General features: G+C 48.2%; 1 protein-coding gene across 3 annotated transcripts in view; it reads left to right on the forward strand.

Moving 5' to 3' along the window:
- Positions 1-26212, forward strand: part of MFAP5 (microfibril associated protein 5) — a 44356-nt gene extending 18144 nt beyond the window's left edge. For all 3 annotated transcript variants that reach the window (XM_073313684.2, XM_078849045.1, XM_073313675.2), the window contains exons 2-10: positions 7833-7959; positions 8439-8501; positions 11935-11982; positions 16738-16773; positions 16958-16996; positions 17368-17403; positions 18181-18268; positions 18732-18805; positions 23036-26212. In XM_073313684.2, coding sequence (XP_073169785.2) covers positions 8441-8501; positions 11935-11982; positions 16738-16773; positions 16958-16996; positions 17368-17403; positions 18181-18268; positions 18732-18805; positions 23036-23157 — 504 coding nt within the window. In that variant the 5' untranslated portion in view covers positions 7833-7959; positions 8439-8440 and the 3' untranslated portion in view covers positions 23158-26212. The remainder of the gene's footprint in view (positions 1-7832; positions 7960-8438; positions 8502-11934; positions 11983-16737; positions 16774-16957; positions 16997-17367; positions 17404-18180; positions 18269-18731; positions 18806-23035) is intronic.
- The last annotated feature ends 518 nt before the right edge of the window (positions 26213-26730 follow it).

Here is a 26730-nt window from a genome sequence, read left to right on the forward strand (position 1 = left end):
CACCGGCCAGGAGAACCTGGATGAACTGCTCCAGCAGGATAGGCTCTGCTACTTGTACTCCAGTCGGCTTCTTGGTGTCCAGCCACAGCCAGCGCCAATGCTGTTCTTTCAGGCACTGTGCCACTACCCCAACCACGCTCCCGGCGGGTATTTTTCCTTCCTGAGTCATTGGTGGAATGTCTCGGGGTTGATAACCATGTAGTCTAAAATGGCTGCTTCTACGTTAACATAATCCAGTGCCTCTATGGGGTCCAGGATCCTGTAGGCGACTTGGGCAGGTCCCATCAAATACAGGGCTATGAGGATGGCCCAGTGTTTCTGTGGCCAGCACGCTGCAGCAGGCCGCTCCTCAAAGGTAGCCAAGAAGGCTTCTGGGTCACCCTCGTGACCCATTTTCGTGAGCTTGACGAGCAGCCCAGGGGGAGGGACATCACCTGAGTGTCCTGGCAACGCAGCATTAGATGCGCTCTGGGCCGTCAGGAGTTCCGCTACCGTTGCGTAGGCATTGCTGTTGCTCCTGCCGCTGGGCTGCCAGCTCTCTGAGCAGCTGCTGCTGCTGGGCTGCTTGCTGTTGCTGCTGGCAGGTATCAGTTGCAGTAGCTGCCCCTCGTTCTTGCTGTTTTTGGACTGCCTGCTGTTGTTGGCTCTCTATTATCCATTTAATCAGCTTTTCTGCATCCATGGTCTCTTTTGGGCCAGTTTTGTCGGTAGGTGCACCATCCTCTTATCGGAACTGAGTCGATGCCCATGTTCACCACCAGTTGTCCAGGTCTTTGGTGTTCAATCCCCAGCGGTAATGCCTAGTGTCGAGAGTCTAAGGCTGGTGGTAGGGGAACCCAGGCCCTCCTACTTCAGCAAGTGCAACCTAGGGCCCTGTGACTGGTCAGTTGGATCTGCAGCCTAGTGTGCAGACACCCCTCACTCATCAAGCCTGGTCCCTGGGTCGTTTCCTACCACATCCTCAGCCCCCTTCAAAGCCACAACAAGGGTTGGCTTATGAACTCACGGAAGAGGGGTGTGTTCTCATTGACTGTGATCTGGAGGCTCTTCTTCAGTTGTGGCCTCCTGGCCCTGGTCTCCATAGGGACCTTTGGTGGCTCTGCAGCAGGGCTGGTCCTGGTGGTGTGGAGCTCCTGTGGTCTCTCTGCAGGAACTACGAGCACAGGACTGCACCCCTGCTCTGCCTGAGCTGGGTCACCCCCCTTTGAGCTCTGCCTCCATCATGAGCATGCCCAGCAGGTGCGGCTGAGCATGATCTTCTGGGCCAAAGCTGCTTGTTAACTCTTGGTTCCGTGGTGTGGGGTTTATACAACCAATCACAGACTCCCCACAATGAAAACAGGTCATGTCCTCAGTGGCAACAAACACATATGTAGTCACACTTCCCAATCCTATACTTCAGGGAAACCTTTAAAACTTTGGAAGCATTTTTTAACATAGAATCATAGAACTGGAAGGGACCTGCTCTTAAAAATCTCCAATGATGGAGATTCCACAGCCTGCCTAGACAATTTATTCCAGTGCTTAACTACCCTGACAGTTAGGAAGTTTTTCCTAATGTCCAACCTAAACCTCCCTGGCTGCAATTTAAGCCCATTGCTTCTTGTCCTATCCTCAGAAGTTAACGAGAACAATTTTTCTTCCTCCTCCTTGTAACAACCTTTTATGTACTTGAAAACTATCAAACTATCTCAGTCTTCTCCAGACTAAAACCCAGATTTTTCCATCTTCCCTCATAGATCATAATTTCTAGACCTTTAATAATTTTTGTTGCTCTTCTATGGATTTTCTCCAATTTGTCCACATCTTTCCTGAAATGTGGTGCTCAGAACTGAGCACAATATTCCAGTTGAGGCCTAATCAGTACAGAGTAGAGCAGAAGAATTACTTCTTGTGTCTTGCTTACAACACTCTTGCTAATACAGCTGTGACAGGGTTGGGACTCACCCCCACAGTGCCTCCTGTTGGTAACTCTGGGAATTAGCTCAGTCCATGTGGAGCGCCTTCCACTGGCAGCATCCGGTCCATCTCTCACCCTGTTAGCACCCGGACCCGCTTTGCTCCCTTCTCTCAGTGTTCTCTTCAGGACACTGCCCTCCAGCAGTGCCCCCTAGTCCACACTCACCCCCTTCCCGGGGTGGGGTGGTTAACAGCAGTCTTTTCTCTTCACCCCAGCTGCAGTGGCCAACCACCTCCCCAAAATGTAACCCCTTCTATCAGGGGTCAGATGCAGTCTGCTGTGGCCATGCCTAATGGCCAGGTGTAGTACAAGGGGGAAGGGAGGACCCAGGCCCACCTTTTACTCTGGGTCCCAGCCCAGGGACCCTCTAACAGCAGCCTCCCTGCCCTCCTTTGCTCCCCTTGTCCACTTCTCTCTGGGCTGCTTCCCCTTCAGCCCCCTTGTGGGCCCTTCTATCAGGGCCTGCAGCCTGGCAGGTATTGGACTGCATCTCTCCTCAGCTCCCCCAAGGCTGGGCTGGGCTGGGCTGGGCTGCTTCACTCAGGAGACAGACCTTCTCCCTTGAAGGTCTGGGAAAGACTGCCTGCCTCTGCCCTGGCAGCCTTTAAATAGGGCCTAGCCTGGCCCTGATGGGCTGCCTCTTGCTCAGCCCTGATTGGCTCCCCGCAGACCCTCTCTGATTGGCTGCCTGTCTGCGCAGCTGCTCTGGCCTTCTGTAGCCCAATCTGGCCTGGGGGTGGGGCACCGCCTCACCACAACATCCCAGAATGATCTTTGCTTTTTTTGCAACAGTGGTAAACTGTTGACTCATATTTAGCTTGTGATCCACTGTAGCCCCTAGATCGTTTTCCGCAGTACTCCTTCCTAAGCAGTCATTTCCCGTTTTGTGTATGTGCAACTGATTGTTCCTTCCTAAGTGGAGTACTTTGCATTTGTCTTTATTGAATTTCATCCTGTTTACTTCAGACCATTTCTCCAATTTGTCCACATTATTTTGAATTTTAATCCTATCCTCCAAAGCTCTTGCAACCCCTCCCAGCTTGGTAGTGTCCGCAAACTTTATAAATTTGTTCTGTATGCCATTTTCTAAATCATTGATGAAGTTATTGAACAGAACCAGACCCAGAACTGATTCCTGTAGACCCCATTTGATATGCCCTTCTAGCTTGATTGTGAACCACTGATAACTACTCTCTGGGAACAGTTTTCCAACCAGTTAAGCACCCACCTTATAATAGCTCCATCTAGGTTGTACTTCCCTAGTTTGTTTATGGGAAGGTCATGCAAGACAGTATCAAAAGCCTTACTAGAGTCAAGATATACCACATCTACTACTTCCCCCCCATCCACAAGACTTGTTACCCTGTCAAAGAAAGCTGTTAGATTGATTTGACATGATTTGTTCTTGACAAATCCACGCTGACTGTTACTTATCACCTTATTATCATCTAAGTGTCTGCAAATTGATTGCTTAATTATTTGCTCTATTATCTTTCCAGATACTGAAGTTAAACTGACCGGTCTGTAATTCCCCGGATTGTCTTTATTTGCCTTTTTATAGATTAGCACTCTATTTGCCCTTTTCAAGTCCTCGGAAATCTCTCCCATCTTCCATGACTTTTCAAAGATAATAACTAATGGCTCTGATATCTCCTCAGTCAGCTCCTTCAGTATTCTAGAGAGACATGCCAAACGCGCGCGCGCAAAAAAAACCCACCATGGAAATTGAGCTTGTTTTTGGCCTAATTGGCTTGTGAGTTTCTTGTTGGCAAATTTTTGGCTTGTAGCTTGTTCCTTCTTTTTTTTTTTTTATCAGCTCCCGGCAAGCAGGGGTAAGGGGGGCAAGCGGGGCAATGGTTTAGAGAGTCAGGGGTGCACAGCGGGCCCAGCACAGTCCCAGACTGCATGCTGGGGGGGATCTAGTCACATACAGTGTTGGGGTTTTTAGAGATTGGCTTGTTTTGGCCTTGTTTTGAAATGGGATTAGCTTGATTTTTGGCTCATTGTGAGTCGGGGTGCTTATTTACCATGTGAAAGTTAGCAACTGTGATTCTAGGATATATTTCATGAGGCTCTGCCGATAAGAAGACATCTAACTTGTCTAAGTAATTTTTAATGTGTTCTTTCCTTATTTTGGCTTCTGATCCTACATCATTTTCACTGGTATTCATTAAGTTAGATGTTCAATTGCTACTAAACTGGTTGATGAAAACAGAAACAAAAAAGTCATTTAGCACTTCTGCCATTTCCACATTTTCTGTTATTGTTTTTCCCCCCTCACTGAGTAATGGTCTGTGTTATATCCTTGGGGGCAACAGTTTTAGGAAGAAATCACTGGAGACAGAGAGAGCTGTAAACCTTAAAAGCAGTCATTTATTGCCACTCACTGAACTAACCAAACACCAGCCAAAACGGGCTGGGCTATCCCCTAATAATCTAACTCAGTTGCCATAGCAACACAAGATTCTATTACCACGACAAGCAAATACACAACAGTCCGACCCTGTTCTTGGTCTTCCTTTTGCTTATAATGTATTTGTAGAATGTTTTCTTGTTACCCTTTATGTCTCCAGTGAATGTAATCTCTTTTTGTGCCTTGGCCTCTCGAATTTTGTCCCTACATGCTTGTGGGTTTTTTTATATTCATCCTATGTAATTTGACCTAGTTTCCACTTTTTGTAGGACTCTTTTTTGAGTTTCAGATCATTGAAGATCTGCTGGTTAAACCAGGGTGGTCTCTTGCCATACGTCCTATCTATTCTACGCAGTGGGATAGTTTGCTCTTTTACCTGCCTATGAAAGCACAAGACATGCCGAACCTCTGGGGCTTTTCAGCCCAAATTAATTCTCCTGATAGGGCGAGTGATCTTACCATAACTAGCCAGGTCTCTAGCCAACTGCTTATTTCCTAAAAAAGGAGGAACATTAGAGACAGTGACTTTAACAGCAGGTGTTGGGAGCAGCAAAACAGGAACAAAAACACCTCGCACAACAATCCCCTCCACAACCACCTGCTCAACAAGGCTAAGCGGGACAACAAACACAACAACCCCCTTACTCATGTGGAAGGTGTACATCACATTTTTAAACCCAATCACCTTCCCCACAGCTAGAACACATTCCCCCCCAGAGGCAGAGACTGGAGGCAAAATCCACAACCCAGGGCCATGTGTTAAACCAGGGGTGGGCATACTTTTTGGCCCGAGAGCCACATTTTGGGGTGCGAAACTGCATGGAGGGCCAGGTAGAGAAGGCTGTGCCTCCCCCTAAATAGCCTGGCCCTTCCCCCTATTCACCCTCTCCCACTTTCCGCCCCCTGACTGCCCCCCTCAGAACTTCCGACCCATCCAACCCCCACCCCCCAATCCCTGTGCCCTGACCATCCCTCGGGACCCCCTACCCCTTATTTAACCCCCTGCCCCCCTTACCATGCAGCTCACACGCTGCTGCCCGGACGGAGCCAGCCGCGCTGTCTGCAGGGCAAGCTTAGGCTGCAGGGGAGGGGGGACAGTAGGGAAGGGGCTGTGGGCTAGCCTCCCCAACCAGGAGCTCAAGGGCCAGGCAGGACGGTCCCGTGGGCCGTAGTTTGCCCACCTCTGCGTTAAACCCTCAGAATCTGCAACAAACTGAGGTCTCTGTCCCCCCAGTCCAGAGAGCAGACAAAAGCCTACTAAAACAAACGAAGTCCTGAAATTAAATCCCAAACTCCAAAACTAAAACACAAAAACCAAAGCTCCATATCCCAAGCAGAAAGAACAGCAAAGCACACCCACTCTCCAGAGGCGGATTAAGGTTTTGTGGGGCCTGGGCCAGAACAAGTGGAGGGGCCCCCCCCCAGCCCTTCTGCCTGCGGTCCCACCCCCATTCCACCCCTTCCACCTGCAGCCCCGCCCATGGCCTCACCCTGTTCCGCTCCTTCCACCTGAGGCCCCCTCCCTGTTCCACACACTCCCCCTTAAACACACACTGTGGCTGGCAATCCATTTGCTCCTTTCTGCCCATCCTAGACCGGAGAAGCTCTGTTTCCCATGCCAAGGCCCCAGGGCCGCAGCAGGAAGTGACAGCTCCCCCAGCCCTGAGGCTGTGGCAGGAAGCAAGAGTGCCTCCAGTCCCAGGGCCGCAGCTGGGGTCAGGCCGTAGGGGCTTCCCCCATGCCTCCTGGCGCTTATGCCAGGAATAGGGTCAGGGAATGGAGGCTTCCCTCTGCCCCTCCCAGTGCTGCTACCTGGGTTGAGGTGTTGGGGCTTCCCCTGCTTCACCCGCCAAGCATCTCTGCCAGGGCTTCCGGGCTTCCACCACCCGGTGGCAGATTTTTTTCCAGGGCCTCCCAATTGGCCAGGGCCCCATCGGTCCAGTGGCTAATCCGCCACTGCCACTCTCAGCCTCGCTCCAACAATCCTCTGAGAGTGACAGAGAGAGAGAGAGAGAGAGAGAGAGTAACAGGAAAATGGAGAGAGAGAGAGAGAAACAATATGCTTTCTACAGGGATTTGTTCGACACTAGTAAATCAACTCTGAGAATTTGGCAGGTGGTCGAATTATAACCCAGGGCCCTGGTGCTTCCTGTTACCTAGGAGTGCCTGGGAGCAGATAACAGCAGGTACGGTGTTGCAGCCACACCCGTGCTTTTTCATTAATTTGTCCGGTGACAGAGCAGAGCAGTTTATGGACAGGTAGTGAGAAGCGTGCATTCCTTTAGCATAGGGAGAATGACTCTTACGATTTCTAAGCTCTGGAGTTTTAATAAAAGTTAAACAGTTGTTAGGGAAATCCAGGTGAGTCTTGGCAGTGCTTCAATGCATGAGAGAATAGCAGGAAGATAGGGTGGGGGAGAAAGGGACTAAGGCTATGTTTACACTTACTGCGATATAACTTATGTCGTTTGGGGGTGTGAAAAAGCCACCCCCTTAAGCAACGTAAGTTACACCGACCTAAGGATTGGTGTAAGACAGTGCTACGTCTGCAGGAGAGCTTCTCCCGCCAACATAGCTACCTCCACTTGCAGGGCTGGAGTAGTTTAAGCTGATGGGGGAGCTCTTTCTTGTCGGCTTAGAGCGGTTACATTAGAGCAGCGGTTCTCAAACTGTAGGTCAGGACCCCAAAGTGGGTCATGCTCCCATTTTAATGGAGTCACCAGGGCTGGTGTTAGACTTGCTGGGGCCTGGGGCTGAAGCCAAAGTCTGAGCCCCAGTGCCCAGGGTTGAAGCTCAAGGGCTTCAGCCCCGGGTGCCATGGCTTGGGCTTCAGCCCTCGCACCCAGGGCTGAAACCCTTGGGAGTCAGCTTTGGCCCCCCCAAGCCTGGGGCAGTGGGGCTCAGGCTTCATCTTTGGCTCCCTGCCCAGGCCGGCGGATCGCGAGCTGATCTCAGGCTTCGGTCCCCCCACCCAGGCCATCAGATCTCAGGCTTCGGTCCCCCGTCCTGGGGTCGTGTCATAATTTTTGTTGTCAGAAAGGGGTCACAGTACAATGAAGTTTGAGAACGCCTGCATTAGAGAGCTTAAAGTGTAGCCATAACCTAAAGCAATGGGGTAAGAGCAAATGGCTGAGTGACGGGGGAAAAAGTGTGAGAGAGGAGGGAGTGAAAGAGAAGGGGGGAGACCTAGGAGAGAGAAGGTGGGAGGGAGAGAGGGTTTCTGCACTGGATGGCAGAGTGAAACAGGACACACGTGTATGACATAGATACTGGGAATCCATCCCTGGCACTGGCCCATCCAGAGGGAACGGGAGGAGCTGGCTCTCTTTGGATCATAATAAATTGGAATGAGGGTGTGGGCTGTTTCTCCTCACCCCCCCCCTTCCTCTCATTCCATCCGCATTATACCACCAAATCCTGCTACTTCTCTCTGTTTTCTTCTAAAATCGTATTTTGAAGACGACCAAAAGTGGAACGTTTTCTGGGAGTGGCTGTGTGTGCCTCACACTCCAGCCAAAGTAGAGGACCAGCCAAAGGGGGAAGAGACAGCGTCTGCAGCCGAAGAGAGTGGAGATCGTGGACAACAGTGAGTGAAGGAGACTCTATCCCTTTCCCCAACACCCCAAAGAATAAGTTCCCGAGAGAAGGGGGAGGAGGGAGATAATGATGGGAAACTTTTCTAAGGGTTCCAGGCAATAACATGAGCAAATGGGTGAGAAAAAGAGAGGGAGGGGGATGAATATTTGGGGTGGATGGATGGGGAGAGAGAACGAATGGAGGGAGAGAGAAAATGAAATGAGAGGGGAGGTGGAAGGAGAAAGAAAGAAGGCAGACAGGATGCTATCTCCAATCCAAAATGTCTGGGAAAGGAGCTGGAGAATGGCAGTGACAGAGCAGGAGGGAGATAGATGGAGGGAGAGAGGATGAGGAGAAGGAGTGTGTCTGGGAGAGGGATTTGCAGTCAGTGGGTGAGGACAGTGTCTGGCCTGCAGGGGGAAGGTCTCCCTGTTCCTGGTGCCGTTTGTGCCAGACTCTCATCTGACCCCTCTCTCTTTCGCTTTGTAGGAATGATGACTTTTGGAGCCCGTGCACTGCTGTGCATCATAGCCCTCTCTGTCCTCCCAGCTGGTGAGTCACCGCCCCATGGAAGCCACATCAGGGCTCTCTCCCCTTTCTTTGCCACGTGGAGGCTCACACAGAGACCACTGTTCAGTGACAAGACGGGAAGGACACACACACACACACAGATGGAGAGTGACAGGGGAAGAAAAAGGGGAGAGAGAGTGCAGGAGAGGATGGAGAGAATGCTGGAGGGAAGTTTGAGAAGCAGTGATCAGTGCCCATATATTCTCCTTCTCCTAAGTAGCATGGATAGGAGCAGAGAGAGGTTCAGGGAGTCTGAGCAGAGGGGAAATGCATGTATGCAGATTGTTCCCCTACCAACCATAGTTGCCATTTTGCTTGGTTCTGCCTGGTTGGTGGGATGAACGGAAACAGGTTGGAGTGGCCAGACAGAGATGGAGGAGTCAGTGAACAGCTCCTCTAAATATTATGATCCTCCTCTCACACTGGTGTAAATCAAGAGGGGCTCCTTGCAGTCAATGAGTTACACAGGCGTGACATAGATGTATGTGAGAGGTGGCTTAGGACCAACGGTTAGGAAAAGGTGTAGCTGTCGTATGTGCTCAGTGGGGAGCACAATGTATTCTCAGCTGGATATGATGGGGGGCAGCAGATTGTTGGAACCCTGGTCTCCCAGACACTGCCTGGGGCAGCGTCTCAGATCGGGTATGCAGAGCATGTCCAGCTGGTCCATGGAACTTGTTCCGTCACAGTGGTGAAAAACATCTATCAGTCTTCAAGCACGGATGCTTTCTGCTGGTTGTTCCCCATTCCTGGCCTCACTGGCTTTCCAGAGGCTTTTCTGACCAATTAAGCTCAGGATTCCAAGCTTCTCTCCACCTGCTGCTTCATGTCTGTCTGTGCTCTGAGTTTCTTTGTCATAAATTCAAGTGGGATTAAATTTGCAGATGACACCAAAATTGGAGAAGGCAGCACAAAACTGAAGAGTAAGCTGGAGAGAGTGGAGAAGAGAATGAGGAATGATTCCATCTTAATGGATAGCGAGTGCTCTACCCAAGGAGAGAGAGAACCAGGGGATAGGTATCGAATAGGGGATATAGCCTGACAGTTGCACCCTTCACATTAAAGCAAGTTTATTCCATTCTCCCATCATTAGAGATCAGCCTGTGTTGAAATGTTTGGATCCAGAGAGGGACATCCCCATTATTCAGTAGCTGTTTGGATCTGGCATGTTTCTGTTCCTAATAGTACTTTTTCCCATAAGCAAGTACTTTAGCTATCACAGAGCAAATGTGAGCTGGTGACTCACAGAGCAGGGAGGAGAGGCAGCCCTGGCACAATCTTGATCTTAAAGGTGACCTACAAAGTAAAAAGAAAAAGAGGTTGTGTCCTTTTTGGTGTTTTTCTGATGCACAAACAAGGCTTGAAAGGGTTTTCTCCTCCTTGTTTTTTACCCCAGGCCAGGTCGACGCTAAGAAGTTAGGTTGACCTAGCTACATTGCTCAGAGGGGTGAAAAATCCACACCCCGAGTGGTGTAGTTAAGCTGACCCAACCCCGGTTGTAGACAGCACTAGGTTGACGGAATTCTTCCACTGACCTAGCCACTGCCTCTGAGAGAGGTGCATAACCAATGCCAGTGAGATAACCTCTCCTGTCCAGTTAGGTAGCGTTTACACTGAAGTGCTACAGCAGCACCAATACAGCAAGTGCCACTGGAGCATTTCAAGTGTAGACAGGCCCTTAGAAATATCAGGAATGTCCAGGTTGGTCATTTTGTTTTGTTGAAGGTTAGTTGGAGATTTAGATAACTGGAGTGCGGCTTTTTCACCCTCCTAAGTAAGGGGGGAGGGTGCCACATCTTTAACAATGAGTGCTTTCCTCCTAAGTGTTTGTCACGAGTTTGAATTAAGTAGGTGTTAATACAAGCAAACAAATTAAACAGCCTAAAAGAAATCCCTCTCCCTCTTGGATTTTATAATGCTTAGATTTTATAATCAGACCAATTTTCTAGTTGTCCTTAGTCTTCTGGAGAGGAAAGGCTAGACAAGAAGTGAATTTCTAATGTAGAAAATAAGCAGACTTTATAAAATGTTCAGCATGTCAGACTTTCCTTCTGCATCACAAAGAGAGAAAAAGGGGCACAAGCCCATTTCCCCCCACTTTGTATGTTACCATTAAGAGATGGGCCAGAGTAGGAACAGCTTTGAGAAGCAGTGGGTTATTGTACCTGGGTGATGTGTGTAATACCTGGCACTTCCTGGATCAATGGCCATTGAAGGTGGCCAGCTGCACAGTCATTGCTGGGGACTCCACTGGGACAGGACACAGAGGGTCCTGAGAAAACTCTTGAAATGCGGCAGAGTAGGATTATGCCCACGGGCCCAATTCTCCCTCTGCAGGATACAAGTAACTATTACTGAAGTAAGAGATAAATAGGGCTTTCAATCCCCAGTCCTGTAGTCCTTACTCACACAAAGCTCCCAGTAACTTCAGTGGTAACTCTGATGGAATGAGGGTAGAAAGCTCAAGGGCATAGTGTATAGGGCACAGTTTGACAGGGCCAGTGGGGTATACTATACAGTGGATCATTCCTACATCTGTCCTAGTTCTAATTTGTTCTGCACTACCCTGTATCACCAGCCTTTTCCTACCAGTTCTCCCCCCTCCCCCCAGTTATGCAGATGTTTTCCTCCTCCCTTGTTTAGCAGAAAACTTTTACCTGTTTCGAGCTGCCTAAAGAAGCAGCTCTCTTGCCACTGGCATTTTGAAAGTGAACGGTGTATCTCAGTTTCTATTCCTCCTCTGTTACACTGAGTGCACAGGTGGCATCCATTGCTCTCTGCCTATCCCTTTTTCTCACCTTATAATATGATCTTCTAGCCTATTGTCAGGGAATGTGTGGTGCTCCATAACAGAGGGGAAAGATAGTCTGGTGGTTACAGCTGTTGACTGGGCACCAGGAGACCTGCCTTCTGTTCCTTACTGTGCCAATGATTGGCTCTGTGACCTCAGGTAAGTCACTTCCTCGCTTAGTGCCTCAGTTCCCTCTCCTATACAATAGGGAGCGTGATACTCAACCTACCTCAGAGGGAGATTGTGAAGCTTAATTTGCTAATGTTTGTAAAATGCAACAAGGTCTGCAAAAGGTGCTGCGGAAATGCAAAGTCTGGGAACAAATCTGTGGCCCCTTACACCTCCACAGCTGTTACTCTTGTGCCCACTCCGAAATGTATGGTAGAGCTCTTGCTCTGACACTTCTTAAACTAAAGGGCAATCTCCTTTATCTATTAGCAGTATAGATCCTAAGACTAGAGTTGAGCAGTTCTCATTCCATCCCGTGGAGGGCAGTGGTATCCTCTACATACATTAGCTAGTTCATGGCAGTCTTATTATTAATTATAATTATATCGACTCCAGTTTATGGAAATCCCCCTTCTGTCTTTTCCCCACTCTCCCCTTTCCTACCTTATTTTGCAGACTGGTTTCTACCTATGGTCAACTGTCAAGTAATCTCAACCCCAACAAGTAAGTCTTGCTGTCTGCTGTGTGTGTGTGTTTGTGCGCGCACATGCGCATGGCCTGAAAGAAAACCAAGGTACTGGTTAATCAGTAAGAAGTGCTAATCCCAATGCCCCAGTATGGTGCTGGGGGTATTAAGATTTTGGAGGTGTTCTCCTTTGTATGTAGCCTAAAATAGGCACACCAATCACTCAAGGCTGTTAAAAATCTGATGGTACTTTGTGCAGGGATAGGTGTGTTGGTCCTGACGTCCTGGATAATCATATTCTATCTCACTGCTATTCAGTTCTTCACTTCCTGGCCTCAGCTGTTGTGTAGTGCAGTTATGCAATGTTAAACAGCTGTCATGTTCTGCCCCAGAAATGGTGGTTGTTATTAGAATCATAGAATATCAGGGTTGGAAGGGACCCCAGAAGGTCATCTAGTCCAACCCCCTGCTCGAAGCAGGACCAATTCCCAGTTAAATCATCCCAGCCAGGGCTTTGTCAAGCCTGACCTTAAAAACCTCTAAGGAAGGAGATTCTACCACCTCCCTAGGTAACGCATTAATCATTTGTATTATGGTAGCACTCAAAGACCCCATTCGGGATCGATATCTCATTGCATAAGGTGTATTCCCACACACATAGTAAGAGACAGTCACTGTCCCAAAGAACTTTCAATATAATTTAAGCCAAGACAAGGGACAAGGATAACAGTGACAGTGGTTACAAATTAGCAGGTTTTCAGTCACTGATTTGATATTAGGATGTGTGTAGATATATGTGTGTGTGTGTGTATATACACACACAGAGATACAAACAAATTAATCTCAGGAATCCCCATGGACTCTCTGCCCAGTCACTACTATTTAGCAATTTACTGTAAGCATCATGATAAAAGTGGATCTCGAGGAGGAATTTGAAGGAGAACAGGGTCATGGCTTTATGGAATAGCTAGGTAAGGGCATTCCCTGCGGAGGGAGTACCCTGGAAGAAAGCTCAAAAATGTCTGTGGGAGAAGCACCTAAAATGGGTGGTTGAGGTTGGTATCACTGGCAAAGTAAGGTGAGGCAATGCAGTAAGAGACAAAGCCACATGAATAGGGGAAGGTAGAATTCTGAAGGACCTTTAAAGGTGAGGACGTGAACCTGATGTGATGGAAAAGGAGGAGCCTGTAGAGGGGTCTGAAGAGGGGACTGATGTAGTGAGAGTGACAAGCAAAGCTCTTTGCAGCTGGGATGAATGGACTGGAGAGGGCTGGTATGGATATCAGGGATCCAGAGATTGCCGAAATCAAGATGGGAGAAGATGAGGCCCTGGATGAGAACTTTAGCTGTGTGGACAGAGGGAAAAGACTAGATCGTAAGATGTTATGGAGGAAGAAACGCCAAGATATGGACATGGCATGGATGTGCAGGACAAGAGGCAGGGAAGAACCAGAGATATGGCTGTGTTTCAGTGCTGAGTAAAAAAGCTCTGTATGTACCAATCTGCAAAGCACTTTAGAGTTCTTCAATAATTCATTATTTATTATGGTTCTGAGTGCATGTATTTCTTTGTGTGCTCAGGGATTGTTTGTGAATTGATGCTTTATAGCAAAGGATTGTGAGACAAGGAGGATCCTGGGATCTGACAACTTAACACTGAGTCACTCTCTAACAGTGGGAAGTTAGAGGAACCTTACTGCTATCTCAATGGTACCCAAGTGTGGAACATTTGGTATATAAGGAGAGCATGGTCTAGTGGTGAGAACAGTGGACTATATGTCAGGAGACCTGGATTCAATTCCTGGCTTTACCACTGACTCATTGTGTACTTTTGGGCAAGTCACATGATCTCTCTGTGCCTCAGTTTTCCCATCTCTAAAGTGGGATTATGATAGTTACCTACCTCCAAGGAGAGGTGAGAGGATAAATGAGTTAATGTTTGTATAGTGCTTTGAAAACATAAGGTGCCACATGACTATGCCCTCTCCTCTCCTCTCCTCTCAGAGGCAGACTTTGCCTTCGCCGGCCATCCCTTAGTCACCTCACAGCTACACTCCTGCAACACATTCTACTCTCAAAGGCTTCTTGGAAGCTGTGACTCTTGCAGAATGTGGCCACCAAACGTCTGCGTAGGGCACAGGATTGGGAGCACATTATACCCACACTCCACTTGCCCAGCTTTACACCTCTCTGCAGTATGGGCTAGGTTCCACCCTGTTCACCCGGAATTCCCTAGCTGTCCATCCCAAAGGTGAGTGCTGCAGGAATGAGGGGCAGGGCAGCTCCTCAACCTCCGACATCTCTCTCTCCAGTCTGGCCACCCAAGATGGGCCAGAGCTGAGAAGTTGGGATCTGGATCCAGAGTTCAGTAGGGGTTTAGATCTGGGGTTTGTTGATGACCCATCTGTGCCTTTACAATGTCCTTTACAATACAACCCTGGAGTTCCCTGCTGTTGTTGGGGTTCTCTCTGCACTCCTCACAGGTAGGTTAATTTGGGGTGGAGGTGTCCTGGTCTATAGGAAATGGCTGTTTTATACTTGAACTAGCCTGTGTACACAGGGCACCTTTATACTCTGGGGATGGGTGCATTTTAAGAAGCAGTGAAATGTGAAGCTCAGGCTCTGAGCTGAACTTCCTGGGGTGGTTGCAGGGAGGAAGAGACTTCCTGTGAAACAGCAGGGGATTTGGAGAGGTTCACTGACACATCTGGGCAGCACTGTGACTCAAATTACATGCATGTTTGCTGACAGCTAGTGGCCCTTTTAGAGTACTCCACGGGACAGATATGTGGAAAATGAGGAGGGCTAGTAATAAGCAGGCTGAAAGGGGGGTGAAGGGAAAAGAAGTAAACAGAGATGGACATATTATTAATTCTTATAGGAATATCCCCCTGATGTGGTCTCTAGCCAATCCCAGGCCAACGGAGGCAGAAAAATCAGTGCCCAGGATAGGGGATATATGGATGCCTCTCTCCCAAGATGAGTGGTCAGAGCAAGATTAGTAATAATTCAGTTTTTGCATGCAAAACACACTGCTATGAGATCCAAGGCTTACCAGTGAGAGTCCCAAGTCCCAGGAGGGGGTGGATAGAGATGGGGAGAGGTGCTGTGTGTATATTTACTGGATAGGCTCACGCTATCTTAGGGGCTCATCATGGCAGCTAGAATCATCTGGCCCACTATGGTTAACGAAGCCCAAGTGTAAACCTTCATAAGAGCCAGAGGAAAAGCCTTGAGAGCAGGCCCCAGGCTCTGGAATGCCTATTCAAAGAAGAGTCCCTCCCTGATCATCTTGGGGCCTCACTGAAGTACCCACCTCTCCCCCTGCAGCATTTCCCAAGGTACTGGAACAGAAGAAAAGCTACAGCACATTCATAGTGAAAAGCCCACAGCTGGAATAAATAATAATTATATAATAATATAATGAAGAGCAGGCTGGAGACTGATGGTCTCTTCTAGAAGGATCTCACTGTTTCTGATTATCCCCTCACACCCAGGGCTTAATTTGTACCAGGGCTGAGCCCTGGTACCTCTAGGCATGGCAGTTCATAGCCTCGGCACCCCTGGGCTTGCCATGTCAGTTATGAAAATAAAAAAAATTGCTTGAGACCCAGCGCCTCTTTCATTACAAATTAAGCACTGCTCACACCACCTAGATAGCATGGCAAAGAATGCTTTAGAAATGCTGGAGAAAGATTAGTGCCTTGCATGGTGTCAAGTATCAGGGGGCAGCCGTGTGAGTCTGTATCTACAAAAACAACAAGGAGTCTGTTGGCACCTTAAAGACTAACAGATTTATTTGAGCATAAGCTTTCGTGGGTAAAAAACCCACTTCTTCAGATGCATGGAGTGAAAATTACAGATGCAGGCATTATTATACACTATACAATATACAAATCTTATACACTATATTATATTATCTGAAGAAGTGGGTTTTTTACCTGCGAAACCTTATGCCCAAATAAATCTGTTAGTCTTCAATGTGCCATCGGACTCCTTGTTGTTTTTGTGGAGAAAGATTGAGAATCAGGCTATGTCTACACTACAGGCCAGGAGTGTGATCACCAGCTTGTGTACACGTACTTGCATGAGCTTGATGAGAGCTAGTGCAAATAGTAGCATAGGCATGGTAGTATGGGCAGGGGCCGCACAGCTTCGCCATGCCAAGTACAAACCTACCCGAAACCCCTGGACACATCCTCAGAAGGGCTACGTGCATGCCAGCTGGGAATTGTACCCCTAACTCGTAGTGTAGACACAGCCACAGAGAGAACGTCGGATAGATAGAGGGTCTATGTTGCATGTGAATTAGTGGTGATGCAGGTCAGAAGGGGAATGCAGGCTTCAGCTTTTTGCCATCAGTGAGTCAGGTTCAAATGGGACTTAAGGGCACAACTGGAAGGACTTTTACTGGGGCTAAACTTAGTCCTTTTTGGGGCTCATCATTACAAAAATCAGCATACAGAGAGACTTAAGGGCTGGAATAGCAGGGGGGCTGCAGGGCAGGACTGAGGGGCATTGGCAGAGCTGTATGGGGTGCCCAGGGCTGGAATAGCAGGGGGGCTGCAGGGCAGGACTGAGGGGCACTGGCAGAGCTGTGTGGGGAGCCCAGCACTGGAATAGCAGGGGGGCTGCAGGGCAGGACTGAGGGGCATTGGCAGAGCGGGGTGGGGAGCCCAGCACTGGAATAGCAGGGGGGCTGTAGGGCAGGACTAAGGAGCATTGGCAAAGCTGGGGTGGGAGGACCAAAAACTCAAAGCAGGATCTTTCAGATAATTCTCTCTTTTTTCCAGTTGTGCCTGACATAGAACCTGTCACTGATGACTTTGGTAAGTTCATTCTTCCGACAATAGTGGGACCACTCGGGGCCTTCCTTTCCCTACTCCCAGCTGTATCACCACTAGAGATCCCCTTCACCTCACACGCAGAGTCCAACTTTCTCCATTGCCCCTAACTCCAGCTGTAACTCTCCAGAAATTCCACTTCCTTTACACACTTGTTTTTTGTCAACAGGTCTGCCTGATACTGAGGGCATAGTAGCAGATGAACAAGGTGCGTACAACTGCTTTATTAATATAAATGATGTCTCTCTTGTGAAGGAGACATTAACCTGATCTCCCTTCTGGCCTGTCTCTGGGTCGGTACCTAAGGCTGACACCCCAAGGCAAGGTTTGATCAAGGGTGGAGAGGAACTGCACTATTAGAAGGAATGTGAGCTCCCTTTTGCCCCACCTCTGGGGGTACCAGTGCCCATACCACAGGGCATTAGTGGGGCAAAGGATACTGCTTTGTTAAAGGAGCTGCTGTCCCTTGGGTAAGACATTCCCCGTGCTCCCTCCTTTACACTTAAGGGCCCCTGTTTTTCACTGTCTATTTTAGAAAATAGCAAATAATCCAAAATTCACAAATCCTTTGTTTTCTAGTTCCGACTGCCAGTGTAAACACAACAGAGATACCAGGTATGTTGAGTTTTGAGATTCAAAGTAGGGGACATGGAGCTGTCACCTTTAGGGCATCATTTCCTATCCAGTGGGAACATAGAAATAGCCAGATTGGATCAGACCGGACCTGACCAGATTCATTTGGGCAGTACTAGATGCTTCAGAGGGAGGTGCAAGTACTGGTCACTGTCAGAAGACAGAATACTGGATTAGATGGACCATTGGTCTGACCCAGTATGGGTATTCTTATATTCAAGTAACCCCATGCTGGACAGTTATGGAATAATCTGCCCACAGGGGAAGTTTCTTCCTGACCCCACAAGAAATGTGGCTGAGTTCTAATGTGCAGCATGAGGTTTTATATCCTTTATAAATCTGTATCTTAAATAATATGGCTGCAGATGATATTATTTGCATAAATGTCCATTCAGAATTATTCTAAACTCTGAGTAATATTGTGTTAGTAAGTTCCACAGGTTAATTGTATACCGTACTGAATGTTCTCTTGTTTTTGAATTATGAGCTAAGGGGAATAGAAATGCTTTATCCTCATCTTCTAGACCATTTATTATTTAGTATGACACCTTTTTCTTGGCCTCTCTTCTCTAAACAGTCCCAGCACCTCAAGAATTTCATGAAATGGGGTATGGAGCCTTTAATCTCTTGAGCAGTAGATCCAATCCAGTTTGGAGGCTTTTGTAAAATGAATTGAGGCTTGCCGTCCAGTGCCTAGTGAACTTGTGTCCACATCACAACCACCATTGTCATTCATTTTCACCTGTGTGTGTTTCCCAGAATGCCGTGAGGAGCAGTTCCCTTGCACACGCCTGTACTCCGTCCACAAACCTGTGAAACAGTGTATCAGTTACCTGTGTGTTACCAGGTAAGAAGCCTGCAATCCCCGGGAGAAAAACCAAGTCACTATGACAAAGAGCACATCCAGCTCAGAAAGTGTGCTCTCTATGGAGACACAGGGGTTCTATCCCTAGTTCTAGTCCCTACAAGGGAAGGAAAGTGCGTGAAGTGAACCCTAAGAGTGTACTTGAGGTTCTTATCTAATGCAGTGTAATACTGAATATATTTGTAACTCTTTGAAGTTGTAAAATGTTCTGTGAGCTATTAATTATTATTTATGTATTGGGCGAAATCTTGAAGTCTCTACACAGGCAAAATGCCTTGTTGACATCAATAGGGGTTTTCCCTTAGTAGGGGCTGACTGGAACTCAGGATTTGCCTCCTTGTTTGAAGGATTATTACCTATATCACTTTTTGTTCTCATGAATCTCAGTCTCTCTCTGTTTCTCTCCCATCCTTGACATGATTCTGGTGGCCACTCACCCCCTCAGTGTGCGTCGCATGTACATAATAAACAAGGAGGTGTGCTCTCGTGTGGTCTGCAAGGAGGATGAATTCATGCAAGGTGAGTGACAGCTGGGCTGGGCGGAGGAGCAGCAGAGCAGAGCTCTGTGGGGAAGGGGAGCAGTCTTGTCCAGGTGTGCTTTCCTTTATAAGAAACTACAGTGCCTGTCAAGTGACATTTCTCTCTGGGGGAACTAGTGGTTGATGGGGCAGTGGCACAAGGTGGGCTGGCCTTTAAAGAGGTTGGGGCTCAACTTCCAACCCTCCTAGGCTCCCCTCACTCCCTTCTTAGTGACAGGGGTGGCTGTACCACCTTATAAGGTGGTATCATGGGGGAACCCACACCCACCCCTACTACAGTGGCCCTGTAACCTACACTGTGCAGTCTACAAAATGGAACCTGATGCAACCTCTTCCCTTTTACCTCTCTATTTGGGGGAGATATTTCCCTGTATCCTCCAGGCTCTCCCACAACCGTGGACACAGTCTTTCCTGTGAACATAGCCCATTTCCCCAAAGTCACAGCTCTTACCAGAGCAGACCTTCCTGGTGTGTCCCACTTCTCCACACCAGAAACATTATTAGCAGACTCTTTCCTCTCCTTGTCCCTGCTTCCAGAATCTGCTTCATAGTAGCCAGCTTCCAAGATTCCTGCTGCCTGTCAAACTGCCCTGGGTGTCTCTTCCCTGGGCCCTGACTACAGCTGGTCATCTTCCTTAGTTAATCAGACTTCACACTGAGAGTCTCACTAACCCTTCCCTTTTGAGAGTCTGGTTTATTAAAGTTCAAAACACCATAAGTTGTTCATCCAGGTTTCTTAGTCTTGTCACTGCTGAGGCTTTCCTCTAGCAGGTTCCTGTTCCCTGCAGGTCTCCCTCCCAGACCCACCAAGCAGATGTGTAGAGCTACACAGCCTAGGCCTTCTCCATGGACCTTTTCTAGCTGTTCAGCTCTTTAATGCAGCAGTCACTCCCAGATTTGCTCTTCCTGGAGTCTCTTTTCTGACTGAACTCAGGCTGCCCTTATATCCCCTAGCTGGCCTTGTTTTCACTCCCATGCTCCCCATCCTATGACCCTTGTATTCATTTCCTCCTCCTGCAGAGGTGGGCTAAGTCTGGCAGAGATGAGGCTGGTTCCCATCCTTGTGACAGGCCTAATTCTGCTGTTTACACACATGAGCTGCAATGTATAAATGTATAAACTGCACTTCTTGCATGCAGGGTGTAATTGATTATGCTAGCATTCACAGCCAATAATATGGTGTCTAAATTAATGTTAAAGGGACAGGGGTAGCCCTGGTGTAAAAGGGTGCAACTCCACAAAAGACAGTGTCATTGCATCAAGTTACAGCAGGTCTGGATTTGATCCTCAGGGCTTGCCTACATGGCAAGTTACTGCATGGCAGTCCAGGGTGTGAATCTACAGTGCCCCAGCTAGCTGTGCAGTAATGGCCTGTGTGTACACTGCAGAAGCTTAGTTAAAGTCCCAGATTGTGGGTTAGCATATTACTAGAGTCACACCTTGGCTTGAGCAGCAATTTGACATACAGAGAAACCTGAAGTGTGAGTTATAACCAGAAAAGTTTCAGAGTAGCAGCCGTGTTAGTCTGTATTCGTAAAAAGAAAAGGAGGACTTGTGGCACCTTAGAGACTAACCAATTTATTTGAGCATAAGCTTTCGTGAGCTACAGCTCACTTCATCGGATGCATTCAGTGGAAAATACAGTGGGGAGATTTATATACATAGAGAACATGAAACAATGGGTGTTACCATACACACTGAGACAGTTTCATGTTCTCTATGTATATAAATCTCCCCACTGTATTTTCCACTGAATGCATCCGATGAAGTGAGCTGTAGCTCACGAAAGCTCATGCTCAGATAAATTGGTTAGTCTCTAAGGTGCCACAAGTCCTCCTTTTCTTTTAACCAGAAAAGTGATTCTCCCATTCCCACTTTCTATTCTCCCATCCAGTTGCCGATTTGACTAAAACCTGTATGCACACAGTGTTTGTACCAATTTAACCATGCCAGTTTCAAAAGGCCATCCCACCCTTCTAGTGTGGATGCAGTTATAGTGGTATACAAGTACTTATGCTAGTATAGCTTATTTGGGCAAATTTACAGGAATAAGCTATAGATCTATAAACTATAGTAAAGGTACATCTACGCTGCCCATGTTTCAGCACGGCTGCTGCAGCGCCGTGACGTGGGCAATGTAGACACGCTTTATCGCCAGGGGAGAGCTCTCCCGGTGATTTAAAACACCCACCCTGAACGAGCGGTGGTAGCTTTATCGCTGGGAGCGCGGCTCCCGGCGATAAACCGCTATGTATACTGGTGCTTTTCAGCACTAAAACTTTTGTCGCTCATGGGTGTGTTTTTTCACACCCCTGAACGACTAGAGTTTTTAATGCTGAAAGTGGCAGTGTAGACACAGCCTTATATAAGCACCTTAGAGTTAGTGAGGCCCTGTGCACAGCTTCATTTTTGGGGGCCCACCCTCAGGACCCAGCCAAGAAAAAACAGTCTCTCATCTCCCCCCCCAACACACACACAAATTTTCATTCTTTTTTCTTCATCCTCCTCCTCTATTATAAGTAATGGGAAGTAAATGAAAATAAAGCGAGATACCTTGATTGGGGCAGGGGGGTGGGGTGCGCTAGGGAGGGGGGGGACGGGCTCTGGGCTGGCGCAGAAGTGTGGGAGGAAGTTTGGGTGCGGGCTCCAGGCTGGGGTGGGGGAGGCAGCGCAGCTCCCAAAGTGACCGGCACATACACCCCTCTGGCAGTGGCTCCTAGGCCGGGGGGTGGTGGGAAGAGGGGGTCTTTGCGCACCACTGTCCACACGTGTAGCCTCCGCAGCTCCCATTGGCTGCAGTTCCCAGGCAATGGGACCTCTGGAGTTGATGCTCAGGGTGGGGGCAGCGCGCAGAGACACTCCTTCCCCCCTGGGGCTGCAGGGACATGCCAGCCCCTTCTGAGAGCAAAGCTGCTGGGGGGAGGCAGAGCAGCCAGGGAGCCGCCTTAGCCCTGCTGCTGGCACATCTCTGTGTGCCCTTTGAGGGGACGGGGGCAGCGAGTCTCCATGGGCTGCCTGTAGCAGGGGTGTGGCGCACAGAGCCGCCTCCCCTCCCGTGCCAGGGGCGTGTGGAGACGTGCCAGCAGCCGGCTGCTTCAGGAGTATCATGTTGTCCATACCATGGGGTAGCACTTTTAAAAATATGTCTGTTTCTAAATGGGTATAGTAAAAGCAGTAAAAGAAGTGCCTGTAGACCAGTATCAACAGTCATGTTTTTATTGCTGTTAGTCCTGGAGAGCCCATAAAGCTATGGGAGAGCTAGCAAGGATTTATTCTGCCTTGTGCATTATCAGTAGAATCATTAGCTGGCTTCCCATTAAGGAAACTTTATTGCTGGTTGTGATGCAAGAAGCAGAGAGAGCTTACCTGGATTTTCAGGTCCCAGTTTTGAGAATGAGACAGCAGGTTTTAGAAAACTCCTCTTGATTTGTAAACCAAGCTGAAATCAACACAAAAGGAAGAAGCTGGAATTTGAGGATTTGCAGAGTCACTTCCCTGATAGAAATTGCAACTTTAATCCCAAGTTAATATGAACTTCTAGAGATGGGCCAGAGCAGAGAGTTCTGATCTAGACTCAAACATCCCCAAAATTTGGGGACAGGGGAGACAGGCCAAACCAAACCCTTGGATCTGAACAATTAGAAAGATAGGAAGCAGCTCAGCTGCAAAATCCACATGTAGATCCAGATCTGAAGTGCCACAAAGCTCTGTATTAACACTGAGAAACACTGGGAATGGATCAAATCAGTAGCAAAATAAATAGTTTAAGCGGGCTCTAGCAGTGGGTTTTAAAGATCTTGGTTTCACCTGGAATTTACATGGTGTTCCCTAATCAATAGATTAGACTCTGCAAATCCTGGGCAAGTCTTTACTGAAAGGCAACCAGGGGAAATCTGGTGCAACTCCTCTGAGCTTAAAAGAGTGGCTTCTGACTTACACTAATGTAAATGAGAGCAGAATCTAGCCCTGTCTTTATCCAGGCAAAACTCCCAGTGACTTCAGTGTGAATGGTGCCTGCATAAGGCCAGAATGAATTCTGAGTAAAGGCTTCAGGATTCGCTTCTCTGTCCCATTTAAATCAGTGTCCACCACAAGTTTATATGGACAACATGAAGATTGTATTGCTAGTTGTTCATGTGATGAATTGAGCTTGAATGAAGCCCTAATCCTCAGTCTTGTGTCTCTCTGCAACTCTCTTCTTTGTCTCCAGATGAGATCTGCCGTCAGCTGGCTGGCCTCCCACCGCGACGCATCCGCCGCTCCGGTCAGCCCCGAGGCCCTCCCTGCCGGTTGGGCCAGAACAAGGAGCTGAATAAGCCTGATGCTCTGTGAACTACAAACAGTAGGAGAGAGAGGGGGAAAGGGAAGAAGAGAATCATTGTCAACCCGTCATCTACAACCCCAAACAAGTCCTACTAACCCTCCTGCAACACAAGCTCACTCCCTCCACCCCACCTTTCAGGTGCTGCAGTGCATCGGGTCCTCTCTCTGCTAGTAGCTGCTGTCTCTTCTAAAGGGTGCTCATGTCTTTTATCCCAAACTTGATCTCGCAGGCCGTGATCAGCCTATTTCCCAGAAGTTTTTATAACTGCACTGCTCCTTCTCTTGCTTTTCTCCCCCCCGTTCCCCCAAGAGAGAGATGAAGGTGGGGACAGAATGTAGGTCTCCTACAATGTGCAAGCCCTTTGGGAGTCCCAGACCTGGTCACCACAGCGCTCCTTGGATGGAGCGAACCTGAGTGTCCTGGCCTCCTGTGTGACTACACAACTCACTAAATCCTAGGATGCTGGGCCCAGCCCCTGTAGCTCTTCCAGCCCCCAATGGTCAAGGATCCTCAGGACCAGCACTCTGGTAACATTTCAAGAAAGTTCAAGAGTAGGAATCAAATCTGGGGTTCTTGCATGGCATCAGAGTGAAAGTCCTTAGAACATCCCAGCCCAGTCTCAGGGGACTGAGAGAGCAGTTTACTACCTGGCAGCCTACTGTTAGTCCCCAGGAAACTCCATGCCCCGTCTCTACACTGCTCTCAGTGCCAGGGAAATGACAAGTCTGGGACTGAGAATTAAACCTTGACAACCCCGAGCTACAATCCAAGACAAGTCTCACAGGCCCTGTGGGCAGTAATTCATTTATAACCACCTCTGGGAAGCTTTGAATCCCTTTGTTACAAGCTATCTGCCTCTGTCATAGGAACAGTAGCCAATGAAGAATCTTTGCTTAGCAGAGCAATCTATTTTTCACAATACAAACATAACATTTATTGAGAAGCGTACCCATCTGCCTCCTAGGCCACCCTCTCCTCTCCTCCCAGCTCTATTCCACGCCCAGGGGACCCACAGCAAAGGTATCACTGCAAACAATCCAAGAAAATGCCAGTTAGAGGCAATCTGTTTGGCAAGTTGAGCTCCTGTGCCAGGGAAGGGCAAAGTTGAAGAATTGGCACATCATGGAGGTGGGCTAGGATCTTGGTACCTCCTAGGGTGAGGGACATGGAACATTTGGGTCTTTCAGGTAAAGAACAGGTTTGTCCTGGATAATTTGGGGAAGTCTTGGCTCAACCCAGGTTTATACACACAAAATACAATGTCACACCTGCCTGAAAAGTCTCTGTGGAATTCCTCTCCCACCCCAGCACCAGGAGCTCTTGCAGGAGGCAGGAAATGCGTGTTGGGTTAGCACAGGGAAAGAGAGAGGGAATAAACTATTGGGCACTGGTAGGGTGCCTGGGATTTTCTGCTGCTTCTGTGACTGGGCCCTATTGCACACTGCAAGGGGATGAGAGCCCCATGGTCAGAGGAGTGGGCACACATGCAGAGATAAGCCAGCTGTGTGGAAAGGATTTCATCCCCCTAGCACTGGGCTGTTCCACTGTGGTCTGGGGCAGAGTGGAGGAGGTTTGTGAAATATACAGTGGTGTGGTCACTTAACTAGCACCCCATCCTGGCCAGGGGCTGCTTTGCAGGCACCCTGCCCCTTATCTCTTACAGGTCCCTTAAGCCCCCCTGTCTCTGTTGTGGCTAACCTCACTCCTTTCTCGGTCTGGCTTAATGTCAAACAAAGCTCACAGACCTCAGAGTCCTTAATCACAAAATAACCCAAACAGTCCCTAATGCATCCCCCTCTAAAGTCAAAATCACCCACACTGGCTAGCACAAAGCCCTCTAGTACAGCCCCCTCACTAACACTCTCAACCTGAGCCCTACAGCAGCCTGCTGCCTTTTATATTAGCATACCTGATTCCCCTCAGGTGAGGCTCATCTCATCATCAGGATTGTTTTAGGCCCAGGCTCTCCAGCTTCCAGGCAAGCCACCTGTTACAATACTGAAGGGTCTTAATCACTGTAGCAGTGCAACTTAACTATGGCAACAAGGTCAGCTGGGGCCACTCAGTTAGGTAGTTTATCTCACTACAGCTAGGGGTGGGGAGGAGAGTAGGCGGAGCTCAGTCTCTAACAAAGGTATTGTTCCCAACTATAAGGGAAGGCCAGTTTGTTTGGTTCCCCACCTCCTGATATATTGGGCATAATTCCACTCGGTAGGAGCAGCATTCTGCTGTATATGGCCTGGGTGACACAATAAAGAGGAGAGATGGCTAGATACAGGAAGAGTTCTGCAATATAAGGGTAAAGTTGCCCTACACAAAAGCCTCTTCATAGCAGACAAATGTCTACTTTGTACAGAGCGAAGCTGTGTTACATCCTACTTAGAGGAAGATACCCCAAGATAGGGGCAGATTTTTCCTATGCAGGGGCAGGGCTCTGCTCTACAGGGGCTGAATTTTTCTCTACAGACCCACTATACGGGGGAATGAGTTCCAAGGCAAACAGGGAGTTTACCCATCCCTGGGAACTATAGGGGCATAGTTCTCTTTCGTAGAAGGCAGAGGTCCTCTGTATAAATAGAGACTCACAACATAGGGGGCAGAGCTTTGCCCTATGTAGAGGATGAGTTCATACAGAGAGCAGATGCCTGCTACATTGGGAAGAGATGACTTAAAGCTAGGATCCTGCTCCCATTGACTTCTATGGTGCAGGATCAGGGCCTTAAAGAGACTCCTGCCAATTGGAGGAGGGTGGGTGGAGATAAAAATGTTAGAAGGAGCTCTTGGGAATGGAATTAGACCAAGTCTCCTCTCTGAATATAGAGTTGAATGTAAACATATATAGATATATAAATATATTACATAGTTACTGTACAGTATATCTAAGTCTCATGTTCACACAGTTTGGGGGAATGCATTAGAAACCTTTGCTATTGCTTAAATCTCACACTGCATGCAGGGATTGTAAGTGGAATTCCCCTGGGAGAACACTGTCAAAACATTATAGTCCATGTAATGCACATCAAAACATTAAAAGAAAACTTTATTTCTGATGAGTCTTGGCAACTCATGTGTTCTGGCTTATTTGTCTCTGCTTTTCCTTTTGTTTCATCCTGACCTGCAGCCAGTTCTGGGCCTTCAACACAACTCTGCCTATATACCTCAATGTTTCCCTGCCCTGCAGCACCTCTTGCTATTCCACTCCTGAGATCCCCGCTCAGGTCTGCTGATGTCCCTCAATACTGATGTGCAGCACTCCCAGTCCTGGACTTCCTATGCTGCTCTGCAATTGCAACTCATTCCTGATGAGCGGGGCCCTGTGCCATTTCAGTATTTTATCTAGGGATTCCTATAATTTCTTTAGGGCATTTGTTTTCCCAGCTGATTAAACCAGTTTATCCGGAGTTTTAGTTGTGGCCACTGAGGACTAGAATGACTCATGTGCCATCTAAGATTTCACTCTGAGAAAATAATTCCTTAGTAAGAAAACACCCTGCTTTGGTGATGGGAATGTACCAGTGTCCAGTTGAAGAAGGGATGGGGATGGAATATATTTTTTCACAACCCAAGCAGAACCTACTGAA

The sequence above is a fragment of the Lepidochelys kempii genome, chromosome 1 (assembly GCF_965140285.1).
Source record: "Lepidochelys kempii isolate rLepKem1 chromosome 1, rLepKem1.hap1, whole genome shotgun sequence".
NCBI classification, from domain to species: Eukaryota; Metazoa; Chordata; order Testudines; family Cheloniidae; genus Lepidochelys; species Lepidochelys kempii.